The sequence below is a fragment of the Stegodyphus dumicola genome, chromosome 7, assembly GCF_044657685.1.
Source record: "Stegodyphus dumicola isolate Sdum_Otavi_A_Nest chromosome 7, ASM4465768v1".
In the NCBI taxonomy this organism is placed as follows: domain Eukaryota; kingdom Metazoa; phylum Arthropoda; class Arachnida; order Araneae; family Eresidae; genus Stegodyphus; species Stegodyphus dumicola.
This window is the reverse complement of record NC_140774.1, coordinates 88,570,765-88,588,897: the sequence shown is the minus strand read 5'-3', so window position 1 is coordinate 88,588,897 and position 18,133 is coordinate 88,570,765. Positions and strand designations below refer to the sequence as shown.

The following is an 18,133-nucleotide window of genomic DNA, read 5'->3' as shown; positions in this document are numbered from 1 at the left end:
AAAAATTTAAAATGAATGATATCAATTCAGTGTACCAAGCCGAAATTATTGCCCTAAAAGAAGCTATCAGATGGACTACTGAAGGACTTAATAATAAACATTGTATTCATATTTATTTCGATGCTCTTTCGGTATTGATGGCGCTCTCACAACCAGAGCCAAAAAATGTTCTTTTAAAAGAAGTTAAGAGACTGTATTTTGCTGCTAGAAAGAGCATTTATTGCAGCTTCACTGGATTAAAGCACACGCTGTACATACAGGTAACGAGAGGGCGGATGCACTGGCTAAAGAAGCTGCCCTGGGGGATGGATCTGATTATTTATTTATAAAACCCGCAAGGCGGAAGATGATTACGTTTATGAAAGACTACTACAATAAAAAACTACAATAAAAAATGGAAAGAAAATTGGGATTCAACGGGAAAAAAGGTAAAATACCTGAAAGAAATACAGGTTATTAATAAAATGAAGTTTTATAATGATATAGATGTTAATCAATTATTATCAGGTCATGGTAGGTTTCCCTACTATCTGAGAAGATTTCACGTCCAGGGCAATGAAAACTGCCTTTTATGTAATCAAATTGGCGACGCTGAACACTTCGTTGAGTGTTCAGCGTCGCCAATTTGTCCTCTTACCAAGGGAGTGAGGGACAGATATGGATCATTTGATATGAAGAACCTTAACTATGAGACATTACAAAATTATTCAAAAGATATAATGAAGATTATCAATAATAACAGACAATTAATTGGTATACAGATATGAAATGGAATTTTCTTGGACTGAATTATATATTATGTAAAAGATGGACTTCAACTAATAGTATATACAGATGAAATCATCAGGATAGGTCTTTTGTTTGTGTGTTTTCTTTGTGGTATGTATGGTTATGTGTAGTTTTGTTTTGTTTTCCCCTTATACTAACCTTGTTTAATTTATAATTTTATTTTGTTAGTTTTTGTATGAATGGATGTTAAAAAAGATTTTTATTGGCTTGCAACCATTTGTAATTGTATTTTTTTGGTTTGTTATGTTTCCTTTTTTAACTTTTTGTGTGACTCGGAGCTCGGGCCTGGTTTCTCGGTTGATTTTTAAGAAAGCTAGTTAAAACTTATTTAGTTAATCATAGTATTATATTTTATTTTGTGAGGACACGGCCTGCTCGCTCGCTCTTCGTTTTTGTGTTAGACGGGCTTGCCCCTTTGATAGTCATATGGCCGACTTGCGTCGGCTAGGGGGACCGGGGCTGCGCACATTATTGACCTTATATACCCCCTTTTAAAGGGCGACAGGGGATTAACGCACCCAGTCGCCAAATCCTGGTGATAAAGAATCATTATTCACCACCCTTTTAGTTCGGACGACACTGTAAAATCATTAGGATTTTTAAAAGCAGGAAACATGAAAAATGAGCTGTGCCTTCGTCGGGACTCGAACCTGGACCTCTGAAATACTCGCCGAGTGTACTAACAGGTTACACCAGGAAGGCATGCGGAAAAGAGGGAGAAAGTGCCTTATAGCAGAGACAGAAAGGTGGATTTAAAGCATTTTTCAAATATTCATTTAATGTTCAGTTTCAAGAACAGTTGCAAGCCTCCTGTCGAAATTCAGTGAATGTCAAAACTTCCTACTACATGTAAAATATTTCACTGTTTTGACGTCTTTCAATAAAATGTTATCTATCTCCATATACCAAACGATGTTTAGAAACTGTCGATAATATTCAAGAGCCAATATATATACGCATATAAAATGCCGAATCAATCAAACGTATAGTCATATCTTTATAGCAACCAAACGTGACTTTATTAAATTATTCCGAAAGTATTAGTACTGCTGCTTACCTGCAATGCCGGAACCTTAGATCTTCTGATGCAGATTGAAGCTTGGTCTACAAAAGGGGTGGTGGTATTAGAATTAACATTTTAAACTTTTGGTTTCAGTGTATTCCTTTCAGATAATGATAAGTAGCAGTGGCTAATTTCTAATGTTACAACTAATTGTAAATTGAAAAAAAGAAAATTTTGTTTCGCCTGTTCATATTAAACATCAATTTAACTCGAAATATCGCTGATGGTCATAGAAGGAGAGAAAATACGTTAAGAATTTCAGCTTGCTTTATTTTTCAGTATTGGAAATTATGTTTAAAATTTTAGAAGATTTTTATGTTAACATCTATTTGTCTGATGAAATTCCTCTATGTATGCATAGTAGAGCACTTTCTTTGTACTAGTAAAGGAAATGCTTAAGAGGTTTGCGATAACTAACAAAAGATGCTTTTGAAAACGAGTCTTTCAAAAATCAGACCCACTCATGCTGAAACTGAAACAAAACTGCGAATTATTTCAAGTGATGAAGTTAGTGAATATCAGCCAATTAAAAATAAAGAGTTGCTTATCTGGAAATTTACAGACAGCGTTTTCCAGATATCATTATTTTCTATTTGAAGAATGGAAAATAATGGTAAGGTATACGCAATATTTTTGCGTATGTAAGAATTATAATGGTAAATGATTTTCTATTTTAAGAATAGAAATTCTGCAAAATAACATATCTCTTGTAACTTAAGCAGGTTTTACATTTAAACCGTGCTTTTACGAATTGGAAGTTTGCACTCATTTAGATGACAAATCAAAGTATCAAAATTTATAGTTAGTTGTGCAAAATATAATATGATGTTATAACTATATGCATTTATTTTAGTCTTATTATAGAAATAAAGTAAATATCTGCTTTGGATTTCGCTAAATTAGGCATAGTCATTATGTTTTGGATTTCTCACTGCTAAATATTTCTACATAATTATTTTTCTTTTACGCTGTAAATTTGAGTACAATTTTGGTATATTAAATTGTTATATATTTGTCTGCATTAGCTTTCTATTTCTGTGAATCATTATGCATTATGTGCGTTATTATGCAGATATTTAAGAAAATTTTATAAAAATATATACTTTATAAATAGCTCTTGAATTGAAAATGCCAAAACTTGTCAATAATTTAAGCCATTTATGGGCAAAAAAATAACATGCTAAATTTCATGATTTTCTGAAAAAATTTAAATTTTTGATTTGAGACCAGAGCAAATACAAACGAAAAGAAGTGAAACTTGAGGAAGTCCTCTGTTTCTCTTTCAAAATTCCTATAAACAGGATGCTCTATGTAGAAAAAATATAGTTTGTTAACGTAATAGATAATATCTTTAATCTTAATGTAATGAAATATGTTAATATAATGAAATGTGTTACAATTTTAATGTGTTTTCTGTTGTCCGAAGCTGAGCAGTTTCATTGTGCATTTTTGAGTGATCTTGCTTTATATAATCTTCACCTCTAGTATATTTTGTAATTGAAGTTGTTGCCTTCGCTTCTATCAGGGAGAGTTCGCCATCTTTAATAATCTTTTTAATTTACTAATGAATTAGTTATTTGTTAAATAAAGTATGATCACAATATCATTATTGCGTTTTTAGTTCCAGTATTACTACAATATTTTTGCGTATGGAATTCATACATCAGCTGAATAAACAACTCATATAGCAGAAGTGCTGGATGTTTGTTAGACATATTATACATAAAAATGAAAGCAGCAAACCACATGGTTCTACTATTCTCAAATGCAATGAAGATAATCATTGAGAAATCTGTAAAATAAGATCAACAATCTTATCATCTAAAAGAAAAATATTATGCAAAATCTAAAGTTTCAAATATTTTTAGTGAAGATTAGTTGAGGTGCTTCAAATTTAGACTTTAGAAATTAAGGTGCGACAAATTAGAAAGGAATTCAGAAAACTCTAGAGTCTCAAGCAATTATTAAGATGGTAATCAAATCACAATGTTCCAAATAAAAAATGATAAAATGAACAAAAACAGAAATTGAAAAATGACGAAATTTTTTCATCAGGTTCCTAAATTTCTAAGCAGAATATATTTGCCTTGCATGGACAAAGTACCTATGAAGGTTACACTACGTTCTCATTTTAAAGGTTTCTGATTTTAAATGCCATCAAGAATAGCGATAAATCGTAAAATAAAGTGGATGTGTATTTTGTTTAGCCAGCGTGGGGCTAAAATTTCGACCTCTTACAAATCCCCCACTGGGGCTTGACTGAGGGGCAACCTCAGGCGTTCTGGTTAAGACCTGTATTTAGACAGACTTGTCTCCTGTACATAATCAGACTTCACAGTGACTAAAACCGTGGATTCTTCGGTGGTATATGTTTAGGCGCGCTAAGGACCGAGCTGGTCTTTGTCTGCCTTTTGGTTGTGGGGACATGGTTAAATATCGAATGTTGTCCTTGGGGTTTGGCTCCACCTGGTCAACACTGGTGACTAGTCTTTGACCTGACTTCGTTCCACTTGTGGGTGACCGCCATTGCCGGTCTCCATTGATATGTGTGCTTAAAACTTTGACTGTGCCTGTGGGTTGGCCGGGGGGTGATGCCTCCTTGTCTCGCTTCTGGAGAAGGTGGCTCAATTAAGCGTCTAAGGGCTTGAAAAAGGTACAGGTCTAGTAGCCTCTCTGTCTGATGTTCTAACCCCATGGAAAAAAGATAGGAATAGACGGGCTCTGAATTTATTTTAAGATGTGTCTTGCAATATTGTAAGAGGATTGCTGATCTTTGTGATGTTTATTTTGCGATGTAATTTCAAGTAAATTGTGTATTCATTATTATTTACGATTCTTACTTAGATTTGGAAGTTGGACAGACTTTTACACGAACAACGATCACTTAATTACTTTATTCATCATGGGAAAAGCTGTGAATATGTAGCTTTGTAACATGTTCTCTTTTTTTTTTTTTTTCGAAATATGTTCATAAATTTTGATTTTCGAAGGATCGAGGTAGATACGAGCTGTAAGCAGACCATATTTTAATGTTTCTTTAAAACAAATTTGAACAATGTTTTATTTATGAACTACTGAGGCAGGTCCTACAGCATTCTACCGCAGAAAGAGAAACGTATTACCTCATTTCAGATGAACTTTGTGGTAATCTTGCCTTTATTATTTTCGAAATCATGAAAATGGGGAAAGTTTCCTATTTATATAATTGAGTCATTTGATTTTGTTTTGGAGCATCCGTGAAAAAGGAATAATGCCCTCCCCGGGACTCGAACGTGGACCTCTCGATTACGCATGAGTGTGCTATCGTTACATCCCGAAAGCATTTTGGAAGGAGGGAGAAAATACCTTATATACTTCCCTTTTTTAAAGGGCGACTGGGAATTAGGAGACCCAGTCGCCAAATCCTGGTGGTGACGAATTATTGTCCACTACCTTTTAGTTCTGCGCCACTATATTCATCAGAGATTTTTTTTTTTTAATTGCAGGTATGAAAAATGAGCAATGCCCTCGCCGGCAGCTCTGTGCTACTGTTACACCGCGAAGACATGCTGGAAGGAGGGAGAAAATACCTTATAAAATTAGAGCCAGCCCAGTGGTTGTGTGAAAAGGAATGCTGAACGCTGGTGCTTAACCGGGATTAGATTTACAGCAAATGGGTTGGCTTCATTGGATTTCCCTGACTTTTCCCTTATGTAAAGATGTTCCCCATGAATTCAAGCCACTTCACCTCTTGAAGTCGTTCAAGAAGACTTTCCTTCTAAAGCGACAGCCTTTAGGAGTAAAGTCCGTTTTCAATGCTTCGTTACAATCAATCAACCTAACAGATGCTTAAAAAAGGCCGCAATATATAGGATATTCCAGTAAAAACAAGGTATTAAATATGCTTCCAAAGTTATTTTATTTTCAGAAAACAGAAAATACTTTTACGTGCTTAAAACAGACAAATGCTCCGTTTTAGGAATATCGAGTTTGATCTTAATTGACAACATTGATAACACTGGTATTTCATCACTGTCAGTTCATTTCGCAACTTCGTTGCAGCTTAGTAGACATGGAGCCTTACGCAAATGTAAGTTTTGATTTTGGAAATGAGTGACAAGAATGAAGCTTGTTGTGCACAGATTATTAAGAAGTTTCATGCAATCCTTAGACTTGAAAACACACCTAATGAAACAACAGTTCGCAGGATTGATAAAGAAATTTGAGAACCAGGTTCAACAGCAGACACAAAATCACCATGATCTCGATCCAGTTGGTCTGCTGAAAATCTCGTTATTGTGAATGATAGATTCATGTATCCAAGCTTATTATTTAAAAAAAATCCAAGCTTAGAATCCTAAAAAGACTAGCAACGAAAGAACTCTACGAGAAAATTCAATGTGTCATTAGACACTTCGATACGCAGATACTGGAAGAGTGATTACGAATTTCATTGAAAGATTGCGATACTGCAAAGCAAAACGTAGAAGACATAGATCAGACATTATTTTTCGTTTCTAATTTGGAACATTTACCTCTCGTAAATATGTGAAAATATTTTCCATTTTCTGTAAGTAAAGTATTGTATTGTTCATATTAATTTTGACTCTTTTGTTGGGACACTCTTTACATGAAATTTTATCAAGTGTGATCTGATGCAGCTATCATACCTGCAAGAGAGCTATTTAGATAATATTAGAGCACTGTTTCGTTACGTAGTTCATAATCGTTTAAACATAATAATTTATTGTATATTTAACATGTAAAGAAAAGAAAGAAATTTTCAAGAAAGGAATTAAATTTAATACCCTTCTTTACATAAAAGAAAAATCGTGTTCGATGCATCATAACAGCAAAAGTGACTATCCTTTTTATGATATATACGCCACGTAATTTCATTTAATCAATCATGAAAAAAATTTAGCAAAGTGTGAAGATTAAAGAAGCACTGAAGAAGGTTGCTAAAAATCAGAATATTCTGTTTTTCCTCATACGAGCCCAACTACTTTTCCTTCTGTATTTATTAATTAGCAGTATAAGATACTTAAAAAACTTTTTTAACGCTCTTAAAGAAAAATATAATTATTTTCTTCTTATCTAGTATCAGATACTATAACAATAATTTTGTGACAGAAACCGCACTAGTTAAATTAATCAAAATATTTAAATTAATCATTCCGCTAACAACACTGACAATAAATAATTGGATGCAAGCACCGCTTTTATTCAAAATTTGATTTTTTAGCTCTTCAATGAAAGTTTTTATTTATCTTTTTATTTTTTTTTCTTTGACCTTTAACTAAATCATGTTTGTTACTCCTCTCTAACAACAGCATGTCTTTCTTAATAAGGCAAATCAAAATGTCATTCTTAACATATAGATATTTCTATTACCATTCTTCAGTCCTATCATCGACTGAATGTGCTCAATAGCGGGAATCTGATCTGAGTTAGATCCCACATGAAATGGCTAGCTGCGTGGTTGTTTTTCGTGGTTTTCGCCATGTGAACGTTAATACGAAGCAGTTTCTCTTGGAAGGTCCTTCATAAAGGCATTCCTTTTAGGCAGATAGACCACGTATGTTTCGCCATTTTAAAATAACGTTACTTTTTCTTTTTTCCGTTGACTACGCTACTGCAGCTTTCTTAATGTGTCATCACAAAGATATAATATGTATAGTCTTTCTTCCTTTGTTTTGTTTTCCAAATTTCTGTTTTTTTTTTTTTTATTTTATGTTTCCTAAATATTAACTAAGTTGCATCACTCGTTTTCTTTTTACTTTACAAAGCATGTAATGTTTACTGTACATCTCTATTTACTTTACAAAGATCATGGACTTTCAACAACGTAGTAAGAAAATAAAAGCAATAAATTATCTTATAGAGATACAACATTCATAATAAGTAATGAGAATTTAAATTGTGTTCGATAGTTCAAATAGTTCGAAAGTGCACAATTACATACCGAGACGCATTTGATGCTAACACATACTCCTCAGCATACACCGAAAAGTGTATCGCATTCTTCAGCATTACACACCAAGAAGAAAAACTTTTCGCAGCTTTGATAGGGACAATAAATGTCTAATCAAAAGCTAGCAGGAAAAATTATTCATTTGTTTCGCTCATAATACTATAGGTTTGAATGGCAGATAACGAAATGGCTGTTTTGAGTAAAGTATTGATTTTAAGTGAGTTTATCGGGATTAAACTGCAAGCGCTTAAATAAGGCCAGATATTCTATTTCAACAACTACCGTTTAGGCATTTTATGTTATCTCATTTTAAAAAAGTGTCATAAGAATGCAGAACTCAGCAAAATCTGTGTTAATCGTGTCAGAAAATCATTAGAAGATGTTCAAGGCGAGCAAAGACCCGATCACTTAACATTTCAAAATAATATCCCATCTTTACGAAGCATGATTGCCTTTTTTATTTCAAATGCTAATGAATGAAGATTGCTTTTCCAAGCATGGCGAAAACAGAGTTTTAAAGCTAAAAATTGTGTTATTTCATGCTGCTGACTGCAAGAGACAAAGTTTTGAAACTGCGCTTTGCAAAATCTCTCTGCCACAGGTCCATGGAGGATTGGAAAAATGTCATCGGGCCAGATGAATCAAAATTAAGCTACATCAAGCTAGTGGCAGAATGAGTATATGGAGAGAACCTCACGAAGCAACGAATCCTTTAAAAACCAGTCAGATGTTTTACAGGAAGGCAGAAATAGTGTAAAATACTGTTGTGCAGTGTTCACAGTTTGGACCGTATAGTTCGTCAAAATACTAGCTGGTGATCCACTCATTTTGTCTTCTTTCTGAACAATAACGTCTTCATAGAATATGATAACTTGGCCCATCATTCACATTTGGCACAAAATTAATTATAAGCGCTTGGAAATGAATTTGTATAATTCATGTGTTTTCACAAATCACGAAATCTCAATCAAATTGAGAACTTGCACGATTAGCTGCGAAATTTATCTGAAGGTTCTGACTCACCGCTATTCTATGTTATGAAGATTATCTGCATTAATGATTAATTATTTTATTTAATTATTCATGAAATTTTGTGTCATTCATCTAATTTTAAAGATAAGGACTCAGCCAATCCAATATCACGACCTGTTCATGTGACCATGATCACTTCCTCTTCTACACTTTCGAAAGTTCGTCTTAGGTATCAGTCTACATCCAGGCTTAGAGTGGAACACCACTTCAAGACAACAGGAACACGTCGTGCATCTTGTACGACAATGGCGGCATATCAACTTTAGTTGGAGTTATGCTATGTGAAGACTTTGAACAGTCATATATTGAATGCTTAAGGGGTCAGGTACCCTTTTAGGGTAAAAAAAAAATCATTTTTTATTGTTTTATATTAAAGAGCTAACTAATAGCAACAAACCGCATAAAAATTAAAAACAAACCGCATAAAAAAATTTATTTAAATTAACAAACCATAAAAATTTAAAACAAACCGCATAAAAAAATTCCCACTAGAACGAAAGATATCGAGGAAGAACCGAAGCCCAATTTTCAAAAGTCAGGATCGAGGCGTCTGTTTACCTGTTTTGACAGCTGGATATTTACAGCTGCGCTGGTGAAGAGTGGCGATAAATTCCGTTTATAAAAGCAATCTAACATTTTCTTTCTTGTGATAGCTTGGAAATAGATATATTTAATAATTATTTAATTCTCATTGCTTTTTCTAGAAGAAGAAAGCATTATATTAACTTTAACTTTTACTCATTCATTCAGTTTGTTTTGCTTGCGAATTTTACAACGTGTTCTGTATTCTGTGATAGATTTCTTCTTATACTTCCCTTCATTTAATAATATAATTAAATATTGATATTGAAAAGTCATTCCTAAGATCAATATGAATACGATAGAATGTAGACTGACACCTAAACGATCATCTGGCAGTAGAAATAAAAAGAGAAAGTTTACTGGTAATATCCACACGCGAAAGCATTGCCAGTCCTCTACTGCAGAACTGAAGGTGAGTGCTTCTGCAAAGAAAATAAAACTTTCTAATAAGCAGTTGGAAAATGAAACTAATGATGATTTTAAAGGTTTTAGTATCTTGGACTTGAATGTAATGATTTCTTTTTTCGAAAAAGAACTGTGCTGCAAAACATGTGGCAGTGATGTCACTATAAAAGAAGAAGTTGTGTGTGGACTAAGTTCGAAATTTTCTTTAAATTGTGGAAATTGTATAGAACTGCGTACATTTAAAAGTTCAAAAATGATTGGTAAGAAGAACAACTGTGCTGAAATTAACATACGTTATGCTTATGTCATGCGAACAATTGGAATGGGCTACTCAGCAATGAAACTATTTTGTGGCATTATGGATCTTCCACACCCAGTATAAAAAAAACATACAATGCTACAGTAAAGAAGTTTATGACGTGCTCAAGTAATGTGGCACAACAATCCATGAAAAATGCTGCTTGCGAAGAAGTTCAGCTAACGGGTTCTTCAAATGTTGTGGTTAGCGGCGATGGTTCATGGAAAACCAGGGGACACACATCACGAATAAGTGTGTGTACCGTTATTGGAGACAAAAGTGGTAAGGTTCTCGACACAGAGGTTCTTTCATCTTTTTGTAAGGCATGTGATACATGGAATTCCATGAAAGGTACACCAGAGTACGATAACTGGAAAATATCGGGTTGGAGGGAAAGTTCTGTCGTATTTTAAATAGGCAGGTGATTTTTCTTGTAAATAAAAAAAACATCTGGCTAGTGAGTCAATCGGATTTTTTTTTGTTTTTTTAGCTGCTGTATAATATAAAAGGTGCTCTTTTTTACCGTTCATCATTTACTTGTAATATTTAAAGGGAAAAACATGTCGGTAGATAAAGTGCATTTACGACACTGCATTTTATATGAATTCCAAAAAGGAAGCAACGCATCTGTTGCATGTAAAAATTTATGTGCGGTATTTGGAAAAGATATTGTAAATGTTCGTACTCGTCAAAGATGGTTTAGCAAATTTCGTTCCGGGGACCTAGGCCTCAAAGAAAGTGTTCGATCTGGACGACCATCCAAGATCGATAATGATGTTTTGCGATCCATGTTGGAAAATAATCCACATTTAACAAGTCGAGAAATTGCAGAAGAGTTTGGCATTCATCATACAACTGTTGGAGATCACATTAAATCTCTTGGGTTTGTGTTAAAGCAGAGTGTTTGGGTTCCACATGAATTAACGGGAAAGAATTTGTCTGATCGTGTAAGAATATGTTCATCACATCTGATTAGACACAATGTGGAGCCGTTTATGGACAGGCTGGTTACTGGAGATGAAAAGTGGATTCTTTACGAGAATATTAAAAGAAAAACATCTTACTGCAAACCAGGAACATCATCAGCAACAGTTCCAAAACCAAGTATCCATCAACGAAAAGTACTGCTTTGTTTGTGGTGGTTTGAAAGGTCCAGTGTATTACGAGTTGCTGAAACAGGGAAAAAACATCAACGCGGATCTGTACTGCAATCAGATGGATAAATTGAATGCAGCTATCAAAGAAAAAAGGCCAGCATTAGCGTCCAGAAAAGGAATAGTGTTCCATCACGATAATGCTCGCCCGCATACTGCAGTGGTGACACTACAAAAACTGAATGCGTTAGGATGGGAAATCCTTAGTCACCCCCCGTATTCACCTGACATTGCACCCTCTGATTATTACCTGTTCAGATCTCTGCAAAATTATCTAACGGGAAAAAAATTCAAGTCTTTTGAAAGTGTTTCAAAGGCAGTTGCTGACTATTTTAACTCCATGGATGAGAACTTCTACAAAACAGGAATTTACAGGTTACCTTTATAAATGAATTCAAATATTTTCTTTAAAATACGACAGAACTTTCCCTCCAACCCAATAAAACATGAAGCGGAGTGTCTTATGAATTACAATGGTTCTGCGGGTAAAATGGAGGTCGTCGGTATGGTTCGGATTTTCCAGCGGTCAGAAACGAAGCATGATGTAAAATATATTGGATACATAGGCGATGGAGATTCCAAGACGTTTCAATCTATAACGGAGGCCCAGCCCTATGGTTCTGATGTGTCCGTTTCTGAATGTGTTGGTCATATTCAGAAGATAATGGGAACGCGGCTCAGAAAATTGAAACAGAAAAACAGAAAGGTATAAAATGTGCAGATGGAAAATCTATAGGAGGAAAAGGTCGTTTGACTGATACACAAATTGACAAATTGACTGCGTACTATGGTAATGAAATTCGAGAACACAAAACTTCTTTGGTGGAAATGCGTAATGCTATATGGGCAATCTATTTTCACACACGGTCAACTGATGTCGAACCGCTGCATACTTTTTGTCTAATAGGTCCCAATTCTTGGTGTAAATACCAAAAAGCTGTAGCTAATGGAACTGTGAGTGAATTCAGACATAAACCAACACTTCATTTTTGTGTTATGGATGTTATTAAACCAATATTTAATGATTTATCACAACCGACACTATTGCGAAGATGTCTTGGCGGAAAGACACGAAACTGCAATGAATCTTTAAATAATTTGATTTGGAAATTGTGTCCCAAGACCCTTGGTTCAGGAAGAAGAATTGCTGAAATAGCAACGAGTGAGGCCACAATACTTTACAATGAAGGTAATCAGGGAAGATTAAAAGTTATGGCGGAACTTGGGCTGTCAGTTGGTTCGTGTTGTCGAGCATGTCTATGTAAATTAGACGAGCAACGTGTGAAAACTAGTAAATTGCGCCATTTGCAAAGCACAAAATAAATGCGTAAGAAAAAGAGAAATAAACAAAAGGCTATTGCAGAGAATGTGTTGTTACATGAAGGCAAAACATATTCACCTGGTGCATTTTAAATATATACGATTTACATTTTTTTGTTTTTGGACAATAACTTATATTGTCCATTTTTACAACCTGTATTATATAATTTTAGAGAATTTTAAGTAATTTTATTCAAATACCACTCAGTATGAAAAAATTAATCTCCAAATGACTAGCCTGAATAAAAAGTGAATTTGTGTAAAAATTGTAAATTTTCTCGTCATCGCGTTAAAGTTTTCGTTTCATATTTTCATGAGTTGTGTGAACTTATTTTGTTTTTAGATGTTTTTATACTTGAGTATCCAGATATAAATAATTATATCATGTATTTGATTTAATATGAACACTTAGTTTTCTTAAATAATGCATATTTGTTTGACAAAAACATACTTTTATCTTTGAAGTCAATTTTCTCAAAACTATGATTTTACTCACTGCGCGCAGCATTTCTCTGAAACGGCTACTCCAAAGTGCACCAAATTTTACATGGATGTTTATATGCTAGATATGCTTAATATGACGAACCAAAATGGTTCTTATGTTAAAACTTTTAAAATTGTAGCTAATTTATGCCTAAAAAATTTGATAAAAATTTGAATTTTGTTTTTAAAAAATTATTTTTGCAGGAAAGGAACATTTGAATAAAATAAATCTTCGTCATTTTAAAGATACATTATTTTTCTACCATATGAAAAAAAATTGGGTTCCTCTTATGCTTTATATAGTTGCAATGCTGCGCGCAGTGAATGTCCAAATATTAGCTATAAAAAAAGGGGCTCTACATTAAAATATTTATTTAAAAGTTTTACTAATGCACATGACTTATTTAGTATTCTTAAGCAAATAAGTAAGGGTTCTACTATATGTGTTAGAAATTTCATTTTTATGGGACTATTAGTTTTCGAGATACATCACTTGTAATTTGAGTAATTTTTTGACATATTTTACCCTTCAAAAGGTACCTGACCCCTTAAAGAAAACCCTAACATCGTAACTAAACATCGCACTGAAGCATTATCAAAGTGTACAACCTACCACTCAGAGTACATTTATCTAGATAATTCCAATGCCTTTCACTGTATTTTTGGTAACAAATCAGTAGAGAAGAAACTGTAATAGATGCTGCGAAAAAGAAATTGTAATGGCTGCATGTTATTTGTTAACATACATGATTTTTACCCATATGTGTCAAAATCGTATATGCATTCCCAGACTACATATTGAAAAATGAAAACCACATAAGATGAAGCAATGTGCATGTGACCCATTTAAAAAATTTACCCATTTAGTTCTCCGTTTAATCAAAGATCTTGCAGTCATACAATAAATTAAGCATTTTCACTCTCCAGGACAAATGTTAAAAACATTTTGAAGAAAACAAAATACAGCATCAATTTTTAAGAACACATACATACATGTGGGAACACGCCTATAAGATGATACGATCTCCAGAGTGTATAAAAGTAAACTGAACGAAAGGTAGTTATCTGGTGTTATTTATCAGGTAAATAAATAATGGATATCCTATTTCATATAAAGTGATAAGTGACGATGGACGTGGGCACTGTCCCTTTGCCGTAAAGATTTATCAGTACAGCATCACGTCCACCCTTATCTAAAATTGGCTAGAGGAGCCTCACGAGAGCTATACATTTACATGTATACTATACTTTGTTTATATAAAAGGAGCATATCCATTTAAAGTTTGAGATTGGACAATTTTCATTCTGAGAATGGTATTGGATTATAAAAAAGGTATTATAACACCGGCTCATTCTCCCAATGAGCCAAATTATTTTAATTAACAAAGAAAATAATAGCTAGCCTTATTATATAAAAGCAGATAGTTCCTATGAAAGATTTCGGATGTCGAAATAATGAAGAAACAGCAACCATTAATTTATGCAGGAAATAATTAAAATTTTTCAGGGCCATTGATAGAAAACTATCAAAATATGCCTATTAACCCATTCGACTTAAAATAATGTATAAATAGGGTAATTTTATAAAAACTCAGTAAAACTAAACAGAGGTAATAGATAAACTTTTCACAATTGGAAAGACAGCGAATACAGAGGAAAGCGTATTTATTAAAGCTATTGAGCCTAAAGCGCATATTGATAAATTTTTTCTTTTGTCGTTTGATATGATAAGAATGTTTTTGAAGGAAAGGTTCTTATGAACTACAAAACTGCAAGTATAGGGAGTATAGACAAATGAAATGAAATCAAACTGATGTTTTTAAAACTTTGTTTCGTCTATATTAATATTTTTATTAAGTTAAAAGATTAAAAATAAAGAAAATTAATTTACAAATTTTTAATTATTTCTGTACATAAAGGTTTCTTTTTTCGTTCTGCTTATCATTCTTGTTAATTGCAATACTACCTCAAGAAAGAAATATATACAAATTACCAGAAATCTGATACTGCTGATTCAGTCATTCTTTTGAAAGAGACTTCCGTGTTTCCATGACAACGGTAATCGAAGAAAATGCAGTTCTAAGCATTTATATTCACATCAGCAGAATTACTCACCAGTTACATTCAGCATGGGGTCCGATATCATTCTGCTGCAGCAATCCAAAGCTGCTCTGCAGCAAGCAATCCATTTCCTGGCAAATAAATCCGACTGGAAGGTCTCATAGGCTGGATGACTGATGTTCTCCGGATCTGCATCATAAGAGGTATTTTTGATTGGATCCATCAAGAAGCCTGTTCCTTCATTATATCTGAAATCAAAAAGCAGCTTTAGAAATTGGCTATCATAGAGAAGGAATAGAAATCATTAATTTCTATACTAGGAATGCATATTAAAGGGTCAACATTATTGCGATTCTGATTGCACACTTAATAGTCTAAGTAGTGAATATTGTATTTAAAACAGCATTATTCATTAGGATATTAATAAACATAATCTGCTGATATTAATGCATCTGTATGGCAGTTGTGTTTGCAGAGAAATCATGAAAGATAGGCGCTTCAAAATATTAAGTAGATGGATTTGAGTTGTTTAAATTAAAGATTAGAATTCTAAGTATGAATTGGAAAAGTAGTCTTCGTAGAACAAATGAAATGGAAATAAATTAAGTTCATAAAATGGCGTGCATGCCGAACGTATTTTCTGAGATGTTTGTGTGACTGTTGCCAAATCTAATTTTCTAACACTGTAATTTTACGAAAACAGAGCAATTTTGATTGCTGACAGAAAACACAAGATGAAGAATAAGAAGCTTGTTCTCTTTTCTCCCTTTTTCAGAACTCAAATGATATTTCTCTTCCAATTTTAAATGATTGAAGTTCTAAAATAAATAAATATATAAATATTATAAAGTGAAAATTAGATCCTCTATGGTAATGCCTCTGACCCTCTTAAATTATTATTTGGGTATTTATTTTTCGATTTTAAAATATAGCAATATAAAAATAAAAACCACAATTAATTTTTCCATTGTTTCTGCTTAATCTGATGACAATAATATTTTAATTTCGATATTATAACTAAACTGTACATCTCCGGGCTTTCATTTACATGCAGAATAATACAGTTCATTTATAATAATGAGCAAATTGATCAAAATGGTATGAAACTAACTTTATTTAAATCAAAATGAAGTCGGAAAATGGATTAGCTTTTGATCAAGTCAAAATATGGAAATGAGCTTTTCTATCCTATGTTTTATACGGCTAAAGGTTGTTCACTGCATATCGAACTTCTTCAAACACTGTATTTTAATGCAAGTATTCTTCTAAAAATATTATTTGCATAGTATTTAAATATCTTTATCCGTTTTTAGTATTTTGATAAATTTTATTCTTTTTAAACGGTTTTAAATTAGAAATTAACATAAAAATATAATAACCTAGGATGAACAAATAAATTAATCGATTAAAGCTCTATGACCAGCGGCTAGAAAAGAGTCAATATTATGTTACTCTTTAGTTAAAAAATTCTCAAATTCTTTTATGCAATATTTTAAAGATTTATAACGCCTTTCTTCATTTAAAAAGTAGCAAAACGGGGGAACAAAATAACTGCATAGCGAAATAGATAGCAATGAAAGAGGAAAAAAAGAAATGAAAGTTTAGTTAACGAAGCTGGTGAATAAAATATGTCAGTACACATTTCATTAATGTTGCAAAAATCTGAGGAATTACCTCTAAAGAAACACATCGACTAGACACTTTTTCAGAGATATAATTAAAGCACATAAAACTTTTCCAGAGAGAAAATAAATTAACAAGGAATTCTCTCCTAATACCGAGATTATGGTGAACTCTTTGGATAATTATATTAACGGTTCAATATCGATCAGGTATTTTCTGCAAACATTAAGGAAATGAAAAATATGTAAACAGGATTTTGAGTTATAACTGCAGACAGTCTTCTACGAATTAACTCTTATCCCTTGTTTTAAAATAAATGCAAAACTTTGTGTTTCTATATTTCTACTATGTTTCGTATATTGAAATATACTGCCATTTTTCAGAGATGTTTTTGGGTCGTTTAAATTTATAATATAATATAATTTTGGTTATCCAAAATAATCTCCGTAAACTTAATCACATTAAAATGTTTCCGTGTACTTATTTTAAATCTTTATCATAGGTGTTAAGTAGTTAGTGGTCGATGATTTTAGCGAAAAATCGATCAAAAATTGGGAAACAAAAATTTCATATGATAATATTCTACGGTTTTAACTCTATCGTCTACAAAAAACCGCTTGTGTGTAAAATTATTCTTAAAGATGTTATAAGCATTTGAATACGCTTGTTTACCTTTTTTGTGACAAATGTCGGTAAAAAGGTAAACAAACATCTGAAAGTCGCTATTTTAATTTCCGTGACTAATATTTTTTACTATTAGTAAGATATAAATGAGTAAGATAGGAAGGCCGCAATTTATGCAAGTTTGTTTCACTGTTCTTCCCCGGATGACTCATCCCAGACATTATAGACATTATAAATGCCTAATAGGCGTCATATCATGATGTTTTTTTTTTTTTTATTTCCAAGTAGCATTGTCAAAAACAAGAAACCTAAATCTCATTCAATGATAAAAACCAAATTAACAATAGATGTTTTGTCCAAAATACTGCCAGTGTATCAAAGACTAGCCAGTAATGAACTTTTAGGAAGATGCATATTTGTAGAAACACAAAACACTAAAGAGAGTTTACATAGTGTCATTTGAAAGAACTGCCCAGAGAAATATTTGTATTAAAAACAAACTCGAAATAGATGCTATCACAGCAATTAGTAACTTCAGTTTTGAGTGTTTAAATACTTTAGGTATGGAACAGAACTATATAAATTCATGTTCAATATCTATTGGGCAAAGGCAAAATACACATCGTATAGACCTATGTAAAAAGAGGTGTTCGTCTCGATACAAGAAAAGAAGAATTGCCAAAAAACTGTGTAAAGTAGCTAAACATAATGAAAATGTAAATAAGAAAGAGAAAACATACGGTGCA

At 32.8% G+C, this 18,133-nt stretch overlaps 1 protein-coding gene across 1 annotated transcript in view; it reads right to left on the bottom strand.

The window, feature by feature from the left end:
• Positions 1 to 18,133, bottom strand: part of LOC118195817 (calcitonin gene-related peptide type 1 receptor-like) — a 527,958-nt gene that overhangs the window by 260,738 nt on the left and 249,087 nt on the right. Inside the window, exon 3 of the mRNA XM_085820565.1 lies at positions 15,195 to 15,388. Within this exon, the coding sequence (XP_085676691.1) occupies positions 15,195 to 15,388 (194 nt within the window). The remainder of the gene's footprint in view (positions 1 to 15,194; positions 15,389 to 18,133) is intronic.